Genomic DNA, 19,011 nt, shown 5'->3' on the forward strand with positions numbered 1-19,011 from the left:
CAAGACCAGAGTATATGGTATAACACTTTACAGGGGATTTACAAGTAAATTAAATGCCAGACAGGTGTAAACCAAATCATACCATGTTTTAGGGGAGAGAGCACATGCACTTTAGCACTGGCTTCACAAGGGTATGTGCCCAGAGTCCTAAAGTCAACAAAAAGGTAAGAAAAAAAAGAGAAAGGCAAAAAGTTTTTTAATCACCCTGAAGAAAGGGCGATTTTCAACACCTACCCCACACTAGATCGTGTAGATGACCCTCAGCTTGTAACCACTTTGTCAAGAGACATGCTGCTACAGACGTGCAATCTGGCATAGTGAACTAGGTCTATGCAGGAAGCCATCATTCCTAAGAGACGCTCACTGTTTTGACTGGAAGAAGGTGATTTGGCTGAAAGATGCAGTAGCTGCTGGAAAGCCATCACTTGTTGCAGATTGGGGTAAGCCTTGCCAGTGACAGTGTTGAGAACTGACCCTAAAAAGGGCTTAAGACGTAGAGGCGGCTCCCGGCAGCATTTATGGTAAATCCCAGTTTGAGGGGTATGGAAATGGCAGCTTGAGCGTTTGCTAAACACTGCTGTCTGCCAGCGCTCTTGATCAGCCAATAGTCCAGAGAGGAAAACACTTGCATGCCTCCCCTCCGGAGGTTGGTATCCACAACTGCTAGGTATTTTATGAACATCCTTGGAGCCATGGTGACTCCGAAGGGTAGTACCTTGAACTAGTAGGGCTGTTGATTTGCCATGAAGCTAAGGAAGAACGGTAAGCTGGGTGGAAAGGTATGTGGAAAAAGCACCCTTCAGCTCTAGAGCGGTCATGCCTTGCTGCAATCGCAACATAACATCCTGGACAGGAGTCATATGGAAATTTTCTAACAGGATGTTTCTGTTGAGGGGCCTGAGATAGAGAATTGGTCCTAAGGAGCTGTCCTTTGGGATTAGAAGCTATAGTAAGTACACCCCTTTGCCCTGGTGGTGAACGGGCACCAGCTCTTCGGTCATTTTAAGGAGGGGGCTTTCCCATTTTGCTGTAGCGGGTGCTCTGAAGGGGTGGAATGTTTTTTGGGGTTGAAAAGAAGCTCTAGGCAGTACCCTGGCTCTATTATGCTTAGAACCCAGTGGCCTGAGGTGATCTCTTCCCAGTAGAAAAGAAACCACTGTAATTCCCTTAGGCAGGTGTAGTGTGTTCTAGGGAAATGCTAGGCAAGTTAGTACTTTGTAGCAGAGGCTCTACTACTGAGAGTACTTCTGCCTTTGCCTCTGTTGGAGTTGCCCTTATATGAGCTGCTAGAGTACCCACTTGCCCATCTGCTGGTGGTAAGATTGCTGCTGGTGTTGGTAGGATTGTGGCTTTTCAGGGGAAGTGGCGTTTGCTGTACCTCTATAGTATTGGCTCAGACACAGATGATGTTTGCAGAGCGCCCCCTCCCCCCCCCCATGCTGGAGACAATTTTTTTTTTATTGCTCTAAATCTGGTCCAAAAAGATGTTCACCATCAAAAGGGTAGGCTTGTGAGCTGTTGCTGCACTTCTGGCTTAAACAGATACGTAGCCAAGAATGGCTACATAAAAATGTCTATGGTCTAAACCTTTTTCAACTGTGGTATCCCAGCATCAAGGGTATGGCGTTGGAAGTTACCTTCTCCTCTGATACAATGTCTTCCCCCTCTTTCTGAGCTGTCCCGGGGGATGCTGTAGCAGATTCTCCATCTCCTCCCATTGAGCCCTGTTGTATCTGGGTAGGAGGCCTGCCGAATTGGCGATCGTCCAGCACGTAGCAGCTCCCACAGCAACCATCTTACCTGCAGCATTGATTTTCCTGATGTGCTGGAAGTGCATTCCCATTGCTTGTGCAGACGCCCACTTTCAGGCTACATGAACCACTAGGGAGTCCGGAGGCACATGGCCCCTAATGTAGATGGGGTCTGATAGTCTTGTATTTTTTTCTACCCTATGCGCAATCACCCAGGCTCTGACAGTCACCTATAAATGTCTTAGCGGGTTTTTAGCTTCCCCTTGAGCACTGGGATAAACTGCATGGCATACTCAGACTTGGACAGTGTTTCTACGAGGAAGTCCTCCTCGGCGGAAATAGTATAAAGCAAACTTTATGATCGAGTGCGGCGCTTTAAAAAAAACATGTTGTGACAGTGGCGTCTGGGGAGAAGGGGTGGAAGAATCGGAGAATCTATGTTGTAATTAGGGCTTTCAGTTTTCCTATTTTTACAGAGTCAGACAGCTATCTGTTTTTTTTCTGCATTTATTTTTAAATACAAAAAAAATAAGGGAAAAAGCCCTTCTTTGGATGATCATCACCACTGTCAGTCAGAAGTGCCAGGTCAGTGGATGTGCAGATTAACAGGTATGGATTTTTTTTTTTTTTTTTTTAAATTGGCTAATCGATCTTAAATCGGTGCAGGTATAAAGCTGCTTACGCTGTTCTACAATACAATTTTTTTCAAGTGACTGTAAACTTCCACAACCAGTTAGAAACTTAAATGACGGTATAAACTTAGCAATAAAATAAATGTGGAAATGTAACCACTGCAGCTACGTTTCTACACTGAAAAACGAAAAATGGATAAACATAGATAAATGAGCAAAAAAAAAAAAAAACATCAAAACAAAAAAAAAAAATATCAAAATGGATGATTACAGACTAAAATGTTGAACAAATAAATGCCATAAAAATTGGAGCCTTAGTTGCAATCCTCTCATGGACCATTTGTTGGGCAAGGATAAAAGGGTGTTTAGTCGTGGTCAGGGGGAATGCATGGACTGCAAATTGGCAGAACTCGCTGAGTTTTACTCTGCAAAATTCCACCCAGCTACATTAAGACTTAGCAAGATTCCCAAATTCTGCCACCGGGGGGAAAAATATGCACGTTGCACCGCTCGCCCTGCAATTTTGCACTGGTAGTGAGAGCAGCACCATGTGTTGCTCTAAAGCTCTCGCCCACTCGAGTTGATTTTGCTGCCGCTCAAGTAAAAAATATACTCAAGCAGTAGCAAATCTACTCAAGAAGCAGGCCCCTGACCGCAATCGCACATGCTAGAATATCTCACCAGGGGGCACCAAATCTCACCTGCAATCACCAGCTAGCATTTCTGGAGCCTTGCAGGAAAAAAAAAAAAAAAAAAGCGTCCGAGTCATGGAGGGACGTGGGCTCCTTGTCAAAGGTTAGCCTCCCTTCTTAGGTTTGGGTTCCAAAGACTTTGGGTCTTCTGAATAAATTGTACTTGTGTATGGGTAAATGACAAATTGATGTTGTTATCTCTGGTCTATTGCCTTCGGCAATCTTTCAAGGACTGGCCTCTCAGATTCCACAGAACAAGCAGTGGAGGGCGGTCTCAATGTCATTGGTGTTGTGACACCAATGGCGTCTTCGATGAGTGCTTTGGGCCCGAAGGTAGTTGGAGGTGTCGGCAGCGATGAGTGCTTTGGCCTTGACAGTTTTTCAGGGCTGGAGCACCAATGGGGTTCATGGCTCTTTTTAAGAACCCTTTTTTGGGTACAAAGCCTTCCCTCTGTGCAGACCAGAGCCCAAAGGATGGGAGGGAGAAAGGAGGAGGGGGCCTGAAAGAGTCAAGCTTCTTGAGTGATGGTCTGGATGCCAGCAACCCCCCCACCCCCACGGAGGGGAGTACCAACCTTGGGGTGCCTTTGAGTCTTATGGTGTTGAAGTTTGTCCATACTCCTGATCGCTGGCTTAGTTTTCATTCACAGCAGCATGGTGGAGGACATATCATCCTGTTAGATGTTCTCTGATTCGGAAGTGTCTAATTAGATCACCTCTGGGCTGAGCTGGTGTGCAGGTAGGCACTGAAACTGGACATCTTCCTGCTCTATTTCCTTAGAACCAAGGGGTTCGGCCTCACCAAAGGTGTGAGGAATGGTGTTGACGGATGTGAACTGCATCGATTGATGCACTAGGCATGGATCTCTACACTGCCTAAGCATCTTCTTACAGATGAATGCCGAGCAAAAGGTACACACTGCACCTGTGTGATCCTAGGAAAGGCACAGACTGCAGACAGTGTGAACGTAGGACCAAGGATATTTGGAGTCAAATGTGGGGCACTTTTTGAAGGTCATCACCTTTTGTATTTCTCATTCTCCAGAGCTGAAGGAAAGCAAGAAGACTGTCTGCCTTAACCACCCACCCACCCATCCCCAGGGGTGTGGAATTTATTAAAATATCTACTTGTCCAGGGGACAGGTTGCTTCTCAAATCTACTTGTCCTGTAAAAAGATCTACTTGTCCCTTTGGTGCCATGTAGTGTGGCGACAAATTATGGCAGCGATCTCATTATGTAAGAGCTCTGATAATAGCCTCTCTGATTATGCCAGGGCTACTACCATAGTAGGGCTTGCAGTTTCAATCCCTACTGTAGCAATTTCCTTATTTTGCCACCTTTCTGCAGATCTGCATACTGGGGCTGGAGGAAGCAGTAAGCAATAGTTCCAGGGCTGGAATGCCTTTGAGTCTGCAAACCTACTAACCTGCATGTTTTAAAGATTTTCACCAGCTTCTCTCTAATATTTTCCCATAATAAGAAAGGTTGGACATTTACTCCTGACAATGGCAGAATTATAACTTCTTCCAGGGTTGGGAAGAAAGTGGCTGGAGGGAAAATGAACTTGCAAATGCTCAATAGATTTTCACATGAGCAAATCTACACATCGTATTTACCCATGCTAAAATACAGTTCACAAATATTTTATAGGGGTACGACATATACCATGGGTGCACTTTTGTGACTTTCTTTAAGAATTTGGGGCCACATGTAGGTAGGTTCAGATTTGCGACCCGCAAATTGCGAGTCAGAGCGACTCGCAATTTGCGAGTTGCAAATCTGAATGTAGGATGGTGTCCCTGACACCATCTGTGATTCGCAAGGGCTTCGCAAATGCCCACCTCATGAATAATCATGAGGTGGGTCGCAATTTGTGACCCCCTTGCGAATGGCGCCCTCACAGGGATGGTGTCCTGCTGGAGACAGCAGACCACCATGTCTGTGACTGCTTTTCAATAAAGCATTTTTTTTTTTTTTTTGTAATGCGCCCGTTTTCCTTAAAGGAAAACGAGATGCATTACAAAAACGAAAAATGAAACGTTTTCTTTCATTTTTTCAGAGCAGGCAGTGGTCCGCAGGACCACTGCCTGCTCTCAAAAAATGTTTACAGTGACATTCACAATGGTTTTGCGAAAGTGTTAGCACCCATTTGAAATGGGTGCAAACTGCGATTGGTTTGCGCCCGCGTTCACGGTCACAAAACAATCCTACATTGCACTGCGAGTCGCCCCCTTCCTAATTGCGAGTCGCAAACTCGTTTTGCGATTCAGTAACCAGGTTACCGAATCGCAAAACTGGGTTTGTGCATCGCAATGTGCTTTTTGCATGTCGCAAACAGCTAAAGTCGCAGTTTGCGACATGCAAAAAGCTACCTACATGTGGGTCTTGGTCCCTAATTAGGTCTAGTGTTAACAAAGACATTTTGTTTTTATTAAACTTCTATTTCTCTTTCTTTCGGCTGGCTTTACTGTGAGTGATCGCATTCTGCTCTTCCACACGGAGCATATTGGCACACAAAGTAGTTTTGTTCAGTGTCAGGAACTACAGTGGCAATCAGTGACGTAACGAAACTGGAGGGTGCCCCTTTGCAAAGAACATGGAGGAGCCCCCTCTCCAGACTCACTCAGGGCAGGTGCTGTGCTGAAGGGGCCCCCTGGAGGGCGGCTGCGGGGCCTTTGTTATGCCACTGGTGGCAACGTGTGCTTTTAGAGTTCAAAAATTTTGGTTTTTTTTTTGCCAGTGTTTGTTACAATGTTGAGGGCCTGGTAGGTCCCACAACAATAAAGTGTTACAAAAGCCATGTCAAAATAAGACACGCATTGATGAAACTAAAAGACTTATAAAAATATGTCAGATCAGTTGGCTTTGTCAGTGTTTGTTTATTTTCATGCTTCCCATAATCGTGTTGAAAATGGTTACACTGATTTTCCATTAGAAATATTTTTGGGAAATACTAGCATGCATCAACACATTTTACTAAATGACACTTCATTTGCATCTAATCAGAGAGCATTCTGGGAGCATTATACTTAGCCTCATAGCCTAAACTTTTCAAAAATGGATATACATGTTTTTTTTTTTTGTACTGGAACCAACGTCAGTAGTAAAGTGTGACCTTAAAACATTTATTTACAGCACTTCCCCTAATAAGGATGGCTTTCAAATAATGAACCATAAATACAAGTTCGAACAGCATTGTCTTTTGGAAACACATTACCTCAACTGCAGAGAGTTTCACTCTCTGTAAACAGGCAGCCAAAGGGTTTGTGCTGCAGAGGGTTGGGCCTACTTGTCCCAAGGACAAAGTAAACATAAAAACTTGTTGCCCTTGACCCCAAACAGGATGTCCCGGGCGTCGGGCGATAGGAATTCCACATCCCTGCATCCCACCCCCAACATTTGAGAAATCAATTTTAGTTGTCCTAGTGTTCTTTTGAAATTCTTGTTGGATGGTGATAAAAAAGTTTCTCTCCAGCAGGGTTTGATTTTCCAACTTCAACAGCCCGAAGTATGAACGTCAAAAGTGTCAAGTCTTTGATGGAGTAAAAAAAAAAAAACTATCTAACAATGGAGTCCGTGCCCATGCACATTCCCTACTAAAGGGAGCAGTCACTGGAAGCCTGACTCAAAGAGACTTCTTTGAACAAAGACAAGTTACAAGCCCAACACTAGATGGCAGGATTATGCAATACATGTATATCAACAGCCACACATGCCACGAACAAGTAGTTCCCTAAAATTGAGCAGTAGAAAAACAAGTACATTGGCAATGCTTCAAGAGAGGGACACATGCAAGATGGACTCTGTCCATCTTGTAAAGAAGCAGGCAAATGACAGTACCAGTAAAGTAAACCAATGGTAAGCAATGGCCGAGCAACAAGCCCCTCTATGATCTTGGCACGCCCAAAATGTTTATTCTGCAACCAGTTAGCTGACTGTCTGGGAGACTCAACCTAGCAATTTGCTCAAATGTAAAATTGGACCTGGACGGTAGGGTCCCAATTCCAAAATTGACAAATTCCAGCAAAAATATAAGTCACATGTTACTTCTCTTGCTGAAAGCAAGGGACAGATCAAAGTATTTCTAATCCAATGGGTAGACTGAGACATCCTTGTATTCACCAAAAATCTTGGAGAGAACCTTGTGTTGTTGTAAAGTTCCATTGAAAATCCTCCTTACGTTTTCTCTGGACATGGCATTGTACGTCTGGACCGTAGTCCACTAATTCCTCAACTCACTGAATGGATAGGTGTAGCTGTTTCAAACATACTCATTTGTTTTCAAAAGTAATTTGTTACTAGCTTGGTAATTGAAAGAACTGGTCTGCACCCACCAAATTTTCTGATTTGTGTGTTCAGCTCTGTTGGTCACTAACGAACTTCTGTTTCTCTGATAAACCACATTTCCCCTGTAATCCTGACAAGGCCTGCAGAAGCGGACCAAGTCCTTAACAGAGCCCCTCCATCCAACCACACTAGCCAAGTCTTTCCCACAACTAGTCTCACCTGTTCATATTTCTCCAGCTCTGAATGGTAGATCTGCCGGATCTGTGATAGTTTATTTCTGTAGTCCGAGTGCTCAATGGAGTTGTCGGGAGACACCCCGCCAGAGGCTGCGGCAGCAGCTGCTGCAGCTGCCGACCCTCCGCCTTTCTCTGGTCCAGCCACACCCTCTGCCAGGAGCATGTTATCCAACCGCATGAGCTGTGGGTCGACTGGTTCTTCTTCCTGGTTGCTCCTGATGCTTAGACCTATGAAAAGGAAGGGTATAGTGTGAGATTTGTTTGTTTTTCACTACCAAAAGAGTCTCTGCATTAACACTCACAAAGACAGCATAAGCACCATCACCTTCGACCGCAAGTCAATGCATTTTATGCAAATTCCTCCCAGGGCTCTAAATAATATCTTTAAATGCAATCTATTTACATTCTGACCTATTCTTTTTTTCAGAAACTCCTCAAGTCTAAGAATTCTTCATTCCTTCTGTACTACGTATTTTTTTTCTTCTTGTACTTGTCATACCCAACTAAAATTCTGCTTGAAGTCATTCCAATCATCTTATATTTTACAGCAGGGTGTCTAACAGGCCCTAGAGGGTAGGATTGGAGCCAGATTTTTCCAATCAACCGCAATGCAAATATGTTCGATGCACTGCATATACATTTATTTAGCAAGGGTAGCACAAAAATCCAGCATGGATATGACCTTCCTCATAGACATACTTTGGACATCTGTCTTACAGGTGTCTACACTCGCTAATGAATAATAAAACAATGTAAACGAGCATATTCTGCTGTCTATGAAATAGATTTGAGAGGTCAAATATTTTTATACATTAAAAAAATGTAAACCAACCACTGGTCAAATACTAATAGTTTACTCGCAAATAAAAATAAAAAGAGTTCACTTTAAATTTATAACAAAGAAAAGTTTATTCTTCAACAAAATAATTATTTTACTTATGGGCGAGTCAAATTACGACAATGAAACACCAATTCTTCTATATAGCAGTCCCATCCTCCGTCATACCCGTGTCTAAGTTATGAAGGTAGCAACACAAAAGGATGATGGACGGAGTGTTGAATCTTTTCAAAAATCTGACCCCCAGTCACACATGTGTTTAATCCATCATTTTTTGGCTCAACATGCCACCCCAGTTTGGACCCAGCCATATGCAAATCAGTTTTGACCCTGTTCCACATGTGAACAAGTCCAGTGTGAACGGCCAGGCCAGGTCCTCCCTGGACCAGACACAAGCATCCTGGGGCCGGTATTGGGGTATCACCCCTACTCAGCCAGGCTAGCTTAAATTCAGTGGCACAGTGAGCAAGGGACGCTTTAAAAGCCTTACTAGATTGTTTCCCTGGTAAAGTTATGATGTTTCCTGAAGAGTTTCTTTAGCGTTTAAAACAATGGCAAATCCTCAAACAAAATGGGCATAATAATTGCTCAACCCAGAAAAAGAGCAAAGTATCTATAGGAATAGGTACATCACTAATAGTTTTCAGCATGTCTTCTTTTGGCTCAATACCCTTGCCAGAGATGTGACAACCCAAATATTCAGTTTCCTGAACTCTAAACTTCCATTTATCTCTGCATACAATCATACCCTGTTCCTGTAGGATATTTAGAATTTTCCGCAAAGCATGGACATATTTTTCCATGATTGATGCCAACTTCAAACTATCATCTTGAAAGGTTAAAACGCCAGACACATTTTTAATAACTTTGTCCGGCAACCTTTACAAGGTAATTTAAGATACTTGGAGGCTCCAAATGTAATAATGAAGGCTGGTAGATATTGAGATGTTTCATTTAACTTAAGCTGTTTTCAAGTCAAATGTACCGAAAATCTTTGCATCCCCTATTTGTACTAACATTTCCTAAATCGTCTGAAGGCAATGACATAAATGATGTCTGAATACAAAATATAGTTGTCCTAAAACCCTAATTTAACCTGATCTCTGCAGATTTTTTTTGCAATTACAATACTGAAAATCAATTCAGAGCATTCATCCGGAACAATTATATTTTCCTTACATAGGCCCTCATTCTGACCTTGGCGGTCTTTTCGCAAGACCGCCGAGTTACCGCCGCGGTAAAGACCGCCGACCGCGGCGGTATGCCGCTGCGCGTATTCCGACCGCTGGGAGCGTTCCGCCGGAATACCGCCAGCAGCCACACTGGCGGTCGGCGGGAAAGTGGAGACTGGTCAACCTCCACCGCCACGCCAGCAGAACACCGCCCCCAGAATTACGACCCACATTTCTGTGTGGCGGTCTTCTGTTGGCGGTCTTCTGTTGGCGGTCACGTCCCTATGGCTCCCGTCGCCTCCCGGAGGACCAACGCACAAGGTAAGTTGATCGTCCGTGAGGGGTGGGGGGGTGTTGTGTGATGTGTGCGTGCATGGGGGTGTGCGTGTGAGTGTGTAGAGGGGGTGTGTGAGTGCGTGCATGCGGGCGGGGAGTGCTGCTGTGCCTATGGGCAATGTGTGTAGTTCGGCGGGTGCGCATGTCGGCATGTATGTGTGCGGGTATGTGTCCCCGTTGTGTATGTGTGTGTGTGTGTGTGTAGGGGGTGTGTATATGTGCATGTTGGGGGTGTGTGCATGTCGGGGTGCGTGTATGTGCATGTCAGGGTGGGGGTGGGGGAGACCCCTATCAGTGCCAGGGAAGGAATTCCCTGGCCCCGATAGTGCCTACCGCCATGGTTCGCATGGCGGTTCCCGAACGCCAGAAACCGCGGCGGTAAGCAGGGTCATGATACCGTTGGCGGTCTTGGGTCGACCGCCGGACCGGAGTGCGCAGACTCCAGCCCGTCGGTCATGACCGCCGTGGCTGTCGGAGTGGGGAAGTGGCGGTCGGTCGCGGCGGTGACCGCCGCGGTCAGAATGCCATTTTTAATACCGCCGGTCTGTTCGCGGTCCGACCGCCGCCTCTCCGCCGACCGCCAAGGTCAGAATGAGGGCCATAGTGCGTCCAGCACATGTTTGAGATCATCACACACACACTTAAGAATACTTCCCTTACGAGACCATGGAATAGAATTTTCCTTTGAAACTATATCCTAAAAAAATGAAAAGCTTTTTACACATCCAACCTCATCTTTTAATACCACTGATATTTTTTTTTTTGAACAATTCACTATGGTTGTGGTGTCCTACATGGTTTCACCGCTCCAATTGAAATCGAATATAACACGATTAACAGAACCAGATTTAAGCATGACTCCCAACTAACCTCTAGCCACTCACTCAAATGTATCCTTGCAACTAAGTGCAACAAGAATTTTCATATTGATCTTACCACAATTAAGACATTTACATTTGACCGCAGGACAATTAAGCACATTTCCCAAATATAATAGTGAACAACAACAGAATAAGACTTTCTGCTTGTCCTAATCAAATTTCTTACATTTAAATTCATCCATATGTACTACATTAACAATCACATCACCTAATATCGCTGAATGCAAAAAAAACTTTTGTAAAACCATTGAACCCTCAATCCCTTTAGCTATGCTAATAGCTTCTACTAAACTAACTAAGATTTGCCAGAAATGGGTCATCGGACCCTTCACTGCTTGACTTTTTCTTTTAAAAAAAAAAAGTAATCTCTCTACAACACTTGGCTCCTTTTATTCTCTTCTTGCGCTCTTATATAGTGCATGGCTACCCGAAGGCCTCCCAATGTTGTTACAGACACTGCAATAGACTGATGGCCAGATCTTCAGTGCCTTGCAAAAAGGGAGCTCATGCTCCAGCGGCAGAGTATTCCAAAGCTTGGGGGGCTAGAAAATAAGTGGACAGGCCTCCTCAGCAAAACCAATGGATCCTGTGGACCTTCAGCAGACGAAGTGCTCTACCCGGTTTATAAAGGCAGGATAAAGATCTTAACAGGGAGGGGCCCTTGTTATGAACTGCTTTATGCTTGATACAGAGAGACTTAAACTGCACGCTGCGTTTTACCGGAAGCCAGTGCAAGTCCCTCAGAGCAGTTGAGGCTGAAGCATGTTTGGGAACATTCATCAGGAGGTATGGGGCCACGTTCTGCACTATCTGCAACCTCCTGATGACACAGACAAGGGAGCTTAAAAACAAGGCATGTCAAGACAAGGGCCTTACTGACCAATTGTCTGGTGTTGGAAGGGAGTAGATGAAGGACCTTACGCAGCAGTTTCAAGATGGCATAGAAACTAGCTGAAAATTGTTTTGCTTGAGAGTCCATAGTGAGGGCAGAGTCAAGCCAGAATCCAAGAGATTTTATTACATTCTTAGGACTACAAGGTCTCCGAGACTGCCTAAGGAGGGGCTCAGGGTAGGATTGCAAAGATGGATGCCCAACAGCATAACCTCCGTTTTTTCTTCACTGAGTTTCAGCTTACAACCTGCCATCCATTTGGCAACTTCATGGAGACAGGAGGTGAAAGGAGCGCCACTAGAGTTGTTGTGGCGAGAGGTAATCGACATAACCAGCTGTGTATCATCTGCATGGGAGACCTCTGGTCCTGAACGATGTCAGCCAGAGGACGAAGATGGAGGTTGAATAAAGTGGGGCTCAGGGAGGATCCCCGAGGCATGGCAGAGCAAGAACGATGGCTTGCTGAGAGGAATGGCTGATTTTGGAACTAAAAAGACTGATCCTTGCCAAATTAATTCAATTCTCCTAACTGCTTCAAGATATTCATTCCAGACACCAAAGCTGTCTTCCGGCAGATCCACTTCCGGTAGATAAAATCTGCTGACCTACAACCCTATAACAAGTAAAAAGCATAACATTCTTCCTCTGCACATCGTATTTCTTTGCATCAATTTCGATTATGTAGTTCTTAAGGCTCCTATACCAGGTACACTATTTAAATGACATTTTTCCTGGATAATAAAGAAACGGAATTTTTGAGCAACAATTTGTTGCTAATCCAGGAGTTCATATAACACTTTATTTTTGTTTATGAAAAAAAATGTCAGTTATTCAGAGTTAAAAGAATGCCTTGTTGAAACGCTGCAATACATGTACTGGTAAGGACCAGCTAAATAAAACGAGTGGTAGTATATAACACCGAAGCTTAATGTTCATTTCATGCGGTACCAGCTTCAGTTTGTTGCATGTAATGAAAAGCTGTGGTACCAAAAACGAGTCTAATTAAAAAGAAGTAGCTGTAATAACCAAGAATCTTACCAGCAATGTCTAACTGCACCGGGTTTCAGGTTGTTAAATGTAATTGCCAAGTAGCAGGCGGAACTCAAGTTATTAAAAAAGATAAGAGCAGAAGAGTCAGAGCCTTGTAGCGTTTACTTTTTGCACTTGAAGATGGCAGCCATGTATGCGAAGGATGTGACGATGCAAAGCGGCAGAGGCTGATTTTCCATTATGTCTAGTGAAACTGATACCGGAGAACAGAAAAGTCAGCCATGTTGTATGTCCTGCCTGGAACTGACGTAACAAGGAGTCTTAAAACTCTCAAATCTTAACAGTGATTCAACACCAGCAAAGCAGGATCTCTGGAGTTGCTTATGGGTGGCACTGCACACCAGAACAAGCATTTGCAATGCAATAGGTCCCGCATTTGCTTGAGTTAGAGCTATTAGCGTTGTAAACTCCTAACCGGACTTTTCTCGCCACATAAATTGAAAATGAAAAGTAACAGTTTCACATAACCTAGTCAACTCAAAGAACCACTACTGCCACGAGGGCGAAGGAGAGACACAAAAGGAAAAAAAGTTTGCTTGCAGTCAAACATATCAGAAAGAGTGCAATTTTAGCCGTGTAAAAGGGTCGATGTCAAAGGCAGCAACCAAACCACCCCAAGGAGGCACTAAAGCATTTACAAATGATAAAGGATTTTTGAAAGGCGAGCCCATGAATGAGATATAGTGATGGGAGTGAGGTGGGTGTGGTTAAAACCCCAAACAGATAACACGTCTGTAATGATGGGTTGAATTGGAACGTATTGAGAAAGGTTCCAAATGGAACTCTGACAGTGGCAGTTGAAGTTGGGACAGAATTTGGCGACGAGTGAAAAGGACAGCCCCCACACCGCTTTCCTCGTTCCTGTCTCTTCACCTGCTACCCAGCGCGTCGTTTAGGAGATCAGGACGCGGGGATTAATTTCTGTTTGAAGCCTGCTTCCGATGCCGGTTCCTGGTCGGTGCCTGTACTGTCCACAATAGGATACACCGGTTCCTGGTAGGTGCCTGTGCTGTCCACAATAGGGTGCGTCTCGTGCAACATTCTTGGCACGAGATCCTGCACCCGCTTTGGCAGCTTTCAAGCTGTTGGGCACGGCTCGTGCAATACCGGCACGAGATTCAACGCGCGCTGAGACAACGTGTGCTGAAATCAGCCGCGCACGCATTGGGCTGCATTTATAACCACTGGGCAGGATATCCGACTAGTACAGTGGCAGCGCGCTTGTTTTGTATGGCTTTCTGGGAAGTCTGACAGCTAGTCGCGTGACGAAGACACCCTTTAGAGGAAAGAACCTTAAGAAGTACACTTGTGAAGTAAACTGACAACACTCTCAGGATTGTGCGAGTTGAGGCTACACTCTTTAGAGGAAAGGTCCTTAAGAAGTACACTTCTGTCACGTTATCAAGAGAAAGACTCTTTAATGATTTCCTCGGAGTGTGAGTGATTAAACATTAGTGCATCTTTATAGGAGAGCTGTTTAATTGAATAGAAATAAAAATAAAAAAAACCTGATTAATACTCAATTATCAACTTTTAGTGTGACAATGTCTTCTCTGAATTTACATGCACCCCAACCATTTCTTTTAGCAAAAGGGGAGCCTGTCATGCAGTGGCAAGAAAGGAGAGAATATTTCTGCAATTACATTGACACTTTCGAAGAAGAAGAATTCACTGCGGAAAAGAAAAAGAAAACTTTGATTGCATTGGTCCTGGAGGCTTGAAACTGTACAATGAGATGGAAAAAAAAATCTAGGAGCGATACAGATAGTGGGGACGTATTTACACAAGCGTTAGAAGATTTAGACGCTCATTTCTCTCCAACAGTTTGCGTAGCAGTGGATAGATTCACATTTTTTCAACGGAAACAATCTAAATCTGAATCTGTTGTAGAGTATGTGTCAGCTCTTAGGAATTTAGCTAAAACGTGCAGATTTGGGGGATTACAGGAAGAACTAATTTGTGATCAAATTGTTATGCATACCAGCAATCCCAACATTCAAGATAAATTGTGGGTAAATGGAGAAGCACCGTTGAAGGAAGTTATAACGCATGTTAAAAAAGCTGAACTTACCGGTAGATGCATCAAAACCATGGAAGAGGATAAGAATGATATTAAACAAGTTTTGTTTGCTAAAGAAAATGCTAATCTCAAAAACAACTCGAAGAGTGTGCGTTACAAGAAGAAGGATCAACAAGATCAACATTTTCAACAATGAGATCAGCACAATATTAAAAAATGTTATAGGTGTGGAAGTGCAGATCATTTTGCTGATAAGTGTCCTGCTAAAAATCAGAAATGCTCTTTATGTGGTCGCATGGGACATTTCGCAAGAGTATGCAAAAGTTCTAAAAGAGGAAATTTCAAATTTATTGAAGAGAATGATTCGGATTGTCAGGAGGATCAGGATGATGAGAATAGGGTCTTTTGTATTGAATATGATTTACTAGATATTGAGCAAGGACAGAATAAAAAACCTGTATGCGAGCTGAACATGGGTGGGACAGCAGTAAAAGTTACTGTTGATTCTGGTTCGCCTTTCTCCACAATAGAAAAAAAAAATTGGATGGAAAAATTCAAAGAAACCTATGGTGACACACTAAATAGAACAGATGTGAAAGCAAAAAGTTATACTGGGGAGAGAATACATTTTGTAGGGTACAAAAACATGGAATTCGAATTTAAAGGAAAAAAGGCTATGTGCAAATTGTATATATCAGAAAAAGGTCCTTCAGTTTGGGGGTGGGTAGAGCAAGGAAAATTAGGTATAATTCTTAACCGCAACAGTTTTGAACGTGTGCTTTCAACTGATAGTAGTGTTGATAACGATGAAACTGTACACAAATATCCCAGGGTGTTTTCAGGGAAAGTGGGGTGTTTGAACGATTTTAATCATAAGATAGTGTTGAGGAGTGGTGTCAAACCAGTTGTTCACAAAATTCGATACATTCCCTTCTCGGTTAGAGATGAAGTTTCAAACGAACTTAATCGACTCACGAATGAGGGCATAATAGAGCATGTGGAATCTGCAGAATGGATTTCTCCAATGGTCGAAAGGTAAGATTAGATTGTGTGTCGACTTGCGAAGCCTGAATGAGTGTATAGTGGTTTATCAGTACCCTTTACTGAAGATAAATGAGATGTTTGCATTCACAAAAGGTATGAGTTGGTTTTCTACTCTTGATTTAAAATCAGCGTATCACCAAATTAAGTTAGATTTGAGTAGCAAGAAATTGACAATGTTCATAACACCATTCGGTTGTTATCAATTCACGAGGGTACCTGTCGGACTAGCTTCGGCTGCTGCGATGTTCCAGAGAATTATGAGTGATTTACTATTAGGTATTAAGGGTGTCATGTTCTTTCAGGATGATGTTTTAATAATGGGTAAGACAAAGGAAGAACATGATGAACGGTTACATCAAGTATTGGACGCGTTTGCAATGAAAGGTTTGACTGCGGAATTTGGAAAATGCAGAATTGCAAGCAGCAGCGTTAAATACATTGGTCATGAAATCAGTGAGGATGGCATTAAACCAAAGGAAGAATTGGTGAAAGCTGTCATGATGGCACCTGTTCCACATAACGAGGACGAAGTCCGTGCTTTTTTGGGTCTGGTGGAGTTTATTTCGAAATTCATAAACAATTTTTCTGAAAAAACTTTTGCCATAAGACAACTACTGAAGACCAGAGTTAAAATGTGTTTGGTCCAGGAATTGTCAGGAGGAATTTGATAAACTAAAAGTAGAAATTAGTAAGGCTCCTTTCTTGAAAGGTTTTGATCCTTTAAGTAAAATTTTTATCACCACAGATGCTAGCGCAAAAGGATTAGGGGCTGTCTTGTCCCAAAAATATGATGAAAATGAGGAATGGATTGTTGGCTTAGCTTCTAGATCATTATCTGAGGCGGAGATTAAATACTCAGCGATAGAGAAAGAGATGTTAGCGTGTTCTTGGGCTTTGGTACATTTCAGGCAATATATTTGGGGACTTAAAGTGATTGTAAGAACTGTTCACAAGCCTTTGACAAAAGTTCTTACCAGCAAGGGGTTGCAGAACGCTTCTAGACTAGCCAGAATGTCTGTAAAACTATTGGATTTCCACTACGAAGTACAATACATACTTGGTGCAAAGAATAGGGTTGCTGATTTTTTGAGTCGGCTACCATTACCTTTTGATTCTAGGAAAGATACTGATGAGGGATTTATGGAGGATGAACAGGTTGCATTGCTGTTTGATGAAGGTCAGGATGGGGTTAACATAGATGAATGGAATATTGGCATGAAGACTGACAAAGAATTACAGAAAGTATAGATGTATGTGCGTTTTGCGTGGCCGAACAAAAAAAATTCTCAGTGAAATAGAACGTAGTTTTTGGGAAGTTCGCAATGAGCTGAGTGAAGAGCAAAACATTTTCATGAGGTGTGGAAGGTCTGTCCCACCAAAGTCACTACATGCGAAAATTTTGTGTGCCATGAAGGGCATTTAGGTATTTCCAAGACCAAGGCGAGAGTGAAGATCATGTACTGTTGGCCAGGTTTGGATGTTGAGGTACAGAGATTAGTAAGAGAATGCGTTGCCTGTGAGAATGCAGACAAAACACAGAAGACTTTCAACCCACCATTGTTTCCCGTTCCTTGCCCAAATATGCCATGGGATAAAATTGGTATTGATATCATGGGACAAGGGGAAAATATACAGGGTGAAAAGAAATTCATTATTGTAGCAATGGATCACTTGTGAGGATGTTGTGAAGTTTTTGGATAAGTTGTTTATTAGGGAGGGGCTACCAAGATGTGTAATTTCTGATAACGGCCCTCAATTTATTGCTGATACATTCAAAAAATTCCTGCAAAGGAATGGAATTCTACACAAATTAACTTCTGTATATCATCCAAAAGGCAATAGTTTAGTTGAGCGGTTTAACCATGTAATTAAGAGCACATTATAATTGGCAGCTAGTAGCGGTTTGAATTGGGAAAAAGAGGTATTCAAATGATTTGGGCGTACAGGATAACACCCAGTAATAGTACAGGTAAAAGTCCGTTTGTAATTATGAGAGGCAGGGAACCGGTGAGTAACGAGTGTGCATGGATTCGGGAAGGAAAAGTTTCTGAATGGTCCTTGGTAAATGTAAAAAAAAAAAAAAAAAAAAAAAAAAAACTATTAGGAGGCAAAAAATTGTACAAGTTAAATTATGATCGGAAGCAAAATGCGAAAATTGTTCCTGTGAAAGTGGGAGATTGGGTTAGAGTTTTAAAAAAAAGTTGTAAAGTACATAAGGGAGGAAGTAGGTTTAGTGAACCTTTGAAAGTTACTGAGTTATTTTGTAATTCGGTGCGATTGAGTGATGGAAAGGTGTGGCATCTAAGCCACATGGCTAAATGTAAAGATGTGTGTGATATGGGCAGATCGAGGAATTATGACTGGATGGATGATGTGTGTGGTGGAAATAGTATTGGAGAAGATGTGAGAAGTCGAGAAGTAAGAGATGAGTATGCAGCAAGAATTGAGAATGAATATAAGGATACTAATTCAGGAGGCAGAATGGGAAGGTTCGGAAGAAATATCAGAACACCAATGAAATTGAGAGATTTTGTACATTAAATTGGACATTAGTATGTCCATATAAAGTGAATTTTTAATTTGGATAGCAATGTATTATTACAAAATGTTTTACCACTTGTAGATGTACTGTTTATATATTTAAGGTGTTTGTGTAATACATATATATGGAAAAAAAATATGTTCAGAGGGAAGATGTGTAATGATGGGTTGAATTGGAACGTATTGAGAAAGGTTCAAAAAGGAACTCTGACAGTCGCAGTTGAAGTTGGGACTGAGATGAGACGGTTCGTGGTGTGCGGGGCTTGCAATATCGTGAAATAAATACTTCAAAGATTACCTGCCTTTGGACCTTTATTACAATGTCAGAAAAGCAGCGCTTGCGCGCTGCTATGCTCGACCTAAAAAACAAACAAGTGGAGATCCCTATGGATTACGAAGCACGTACGAAGTTTGATGAAAGCCAAAAACACTAGTCGCCAAAACAAAATATGTTGCACACTACAGCTTATGAAAAAAGACATCAAGGCAGTAATCAATTCCCTCTTAGTTTATTTGTGAAGAAAAGAGCGCCCCTCCGTGAATGCAAGTCAGCTAACTTCCTCAGCGCTGATTCAATTGCCCCCATTCAAATTCAAACCGCAACAGAGGGTTGAACACCAGAGCGGACTCTCACTGGA

General features: G+C 42.8%; 1 protein-coding gene across 2 annotated transcripts in view; it reads right to left on the reverse strand.

Moving 5' to 3' along the window:
• PBX2 (PBX homeobox 2) overlaps positions 1 to 19,011 on the reverse strand; it is a 172,126-nt gene that overhangs the window by 101,423 nt on the left and 51,692 nt on the right. For both annotated transcript variants that reach the window (XM_069237258.1, XM_069237259.1), the window contains exon 3: positions 7,583 to 7,827. In XM_069237258.1, the coding sequence (XP_069093359.1) occupies positions 7,583 to 7,827 (245 nt within the window). The remainder of the gene's footprint in view (positions 1 to 7,582; positions 7,828 to 19,011) is intronic.

This window comes from Pleurodeles waltl, chromosome 6 (assembly GCF_031143425.1).
Source record: "Pleurodeles waltl isolate 20211129_DDA chromosome 6, aPleWal1.hap1.20221129, whole genome shotgun sequence".
Lineage (NCBI taxonomy): Eukaryota > Metazoa > Chordata > Amphibia > Caudata > Salamandridae > Pleurodeles > Pleurodeles waltl.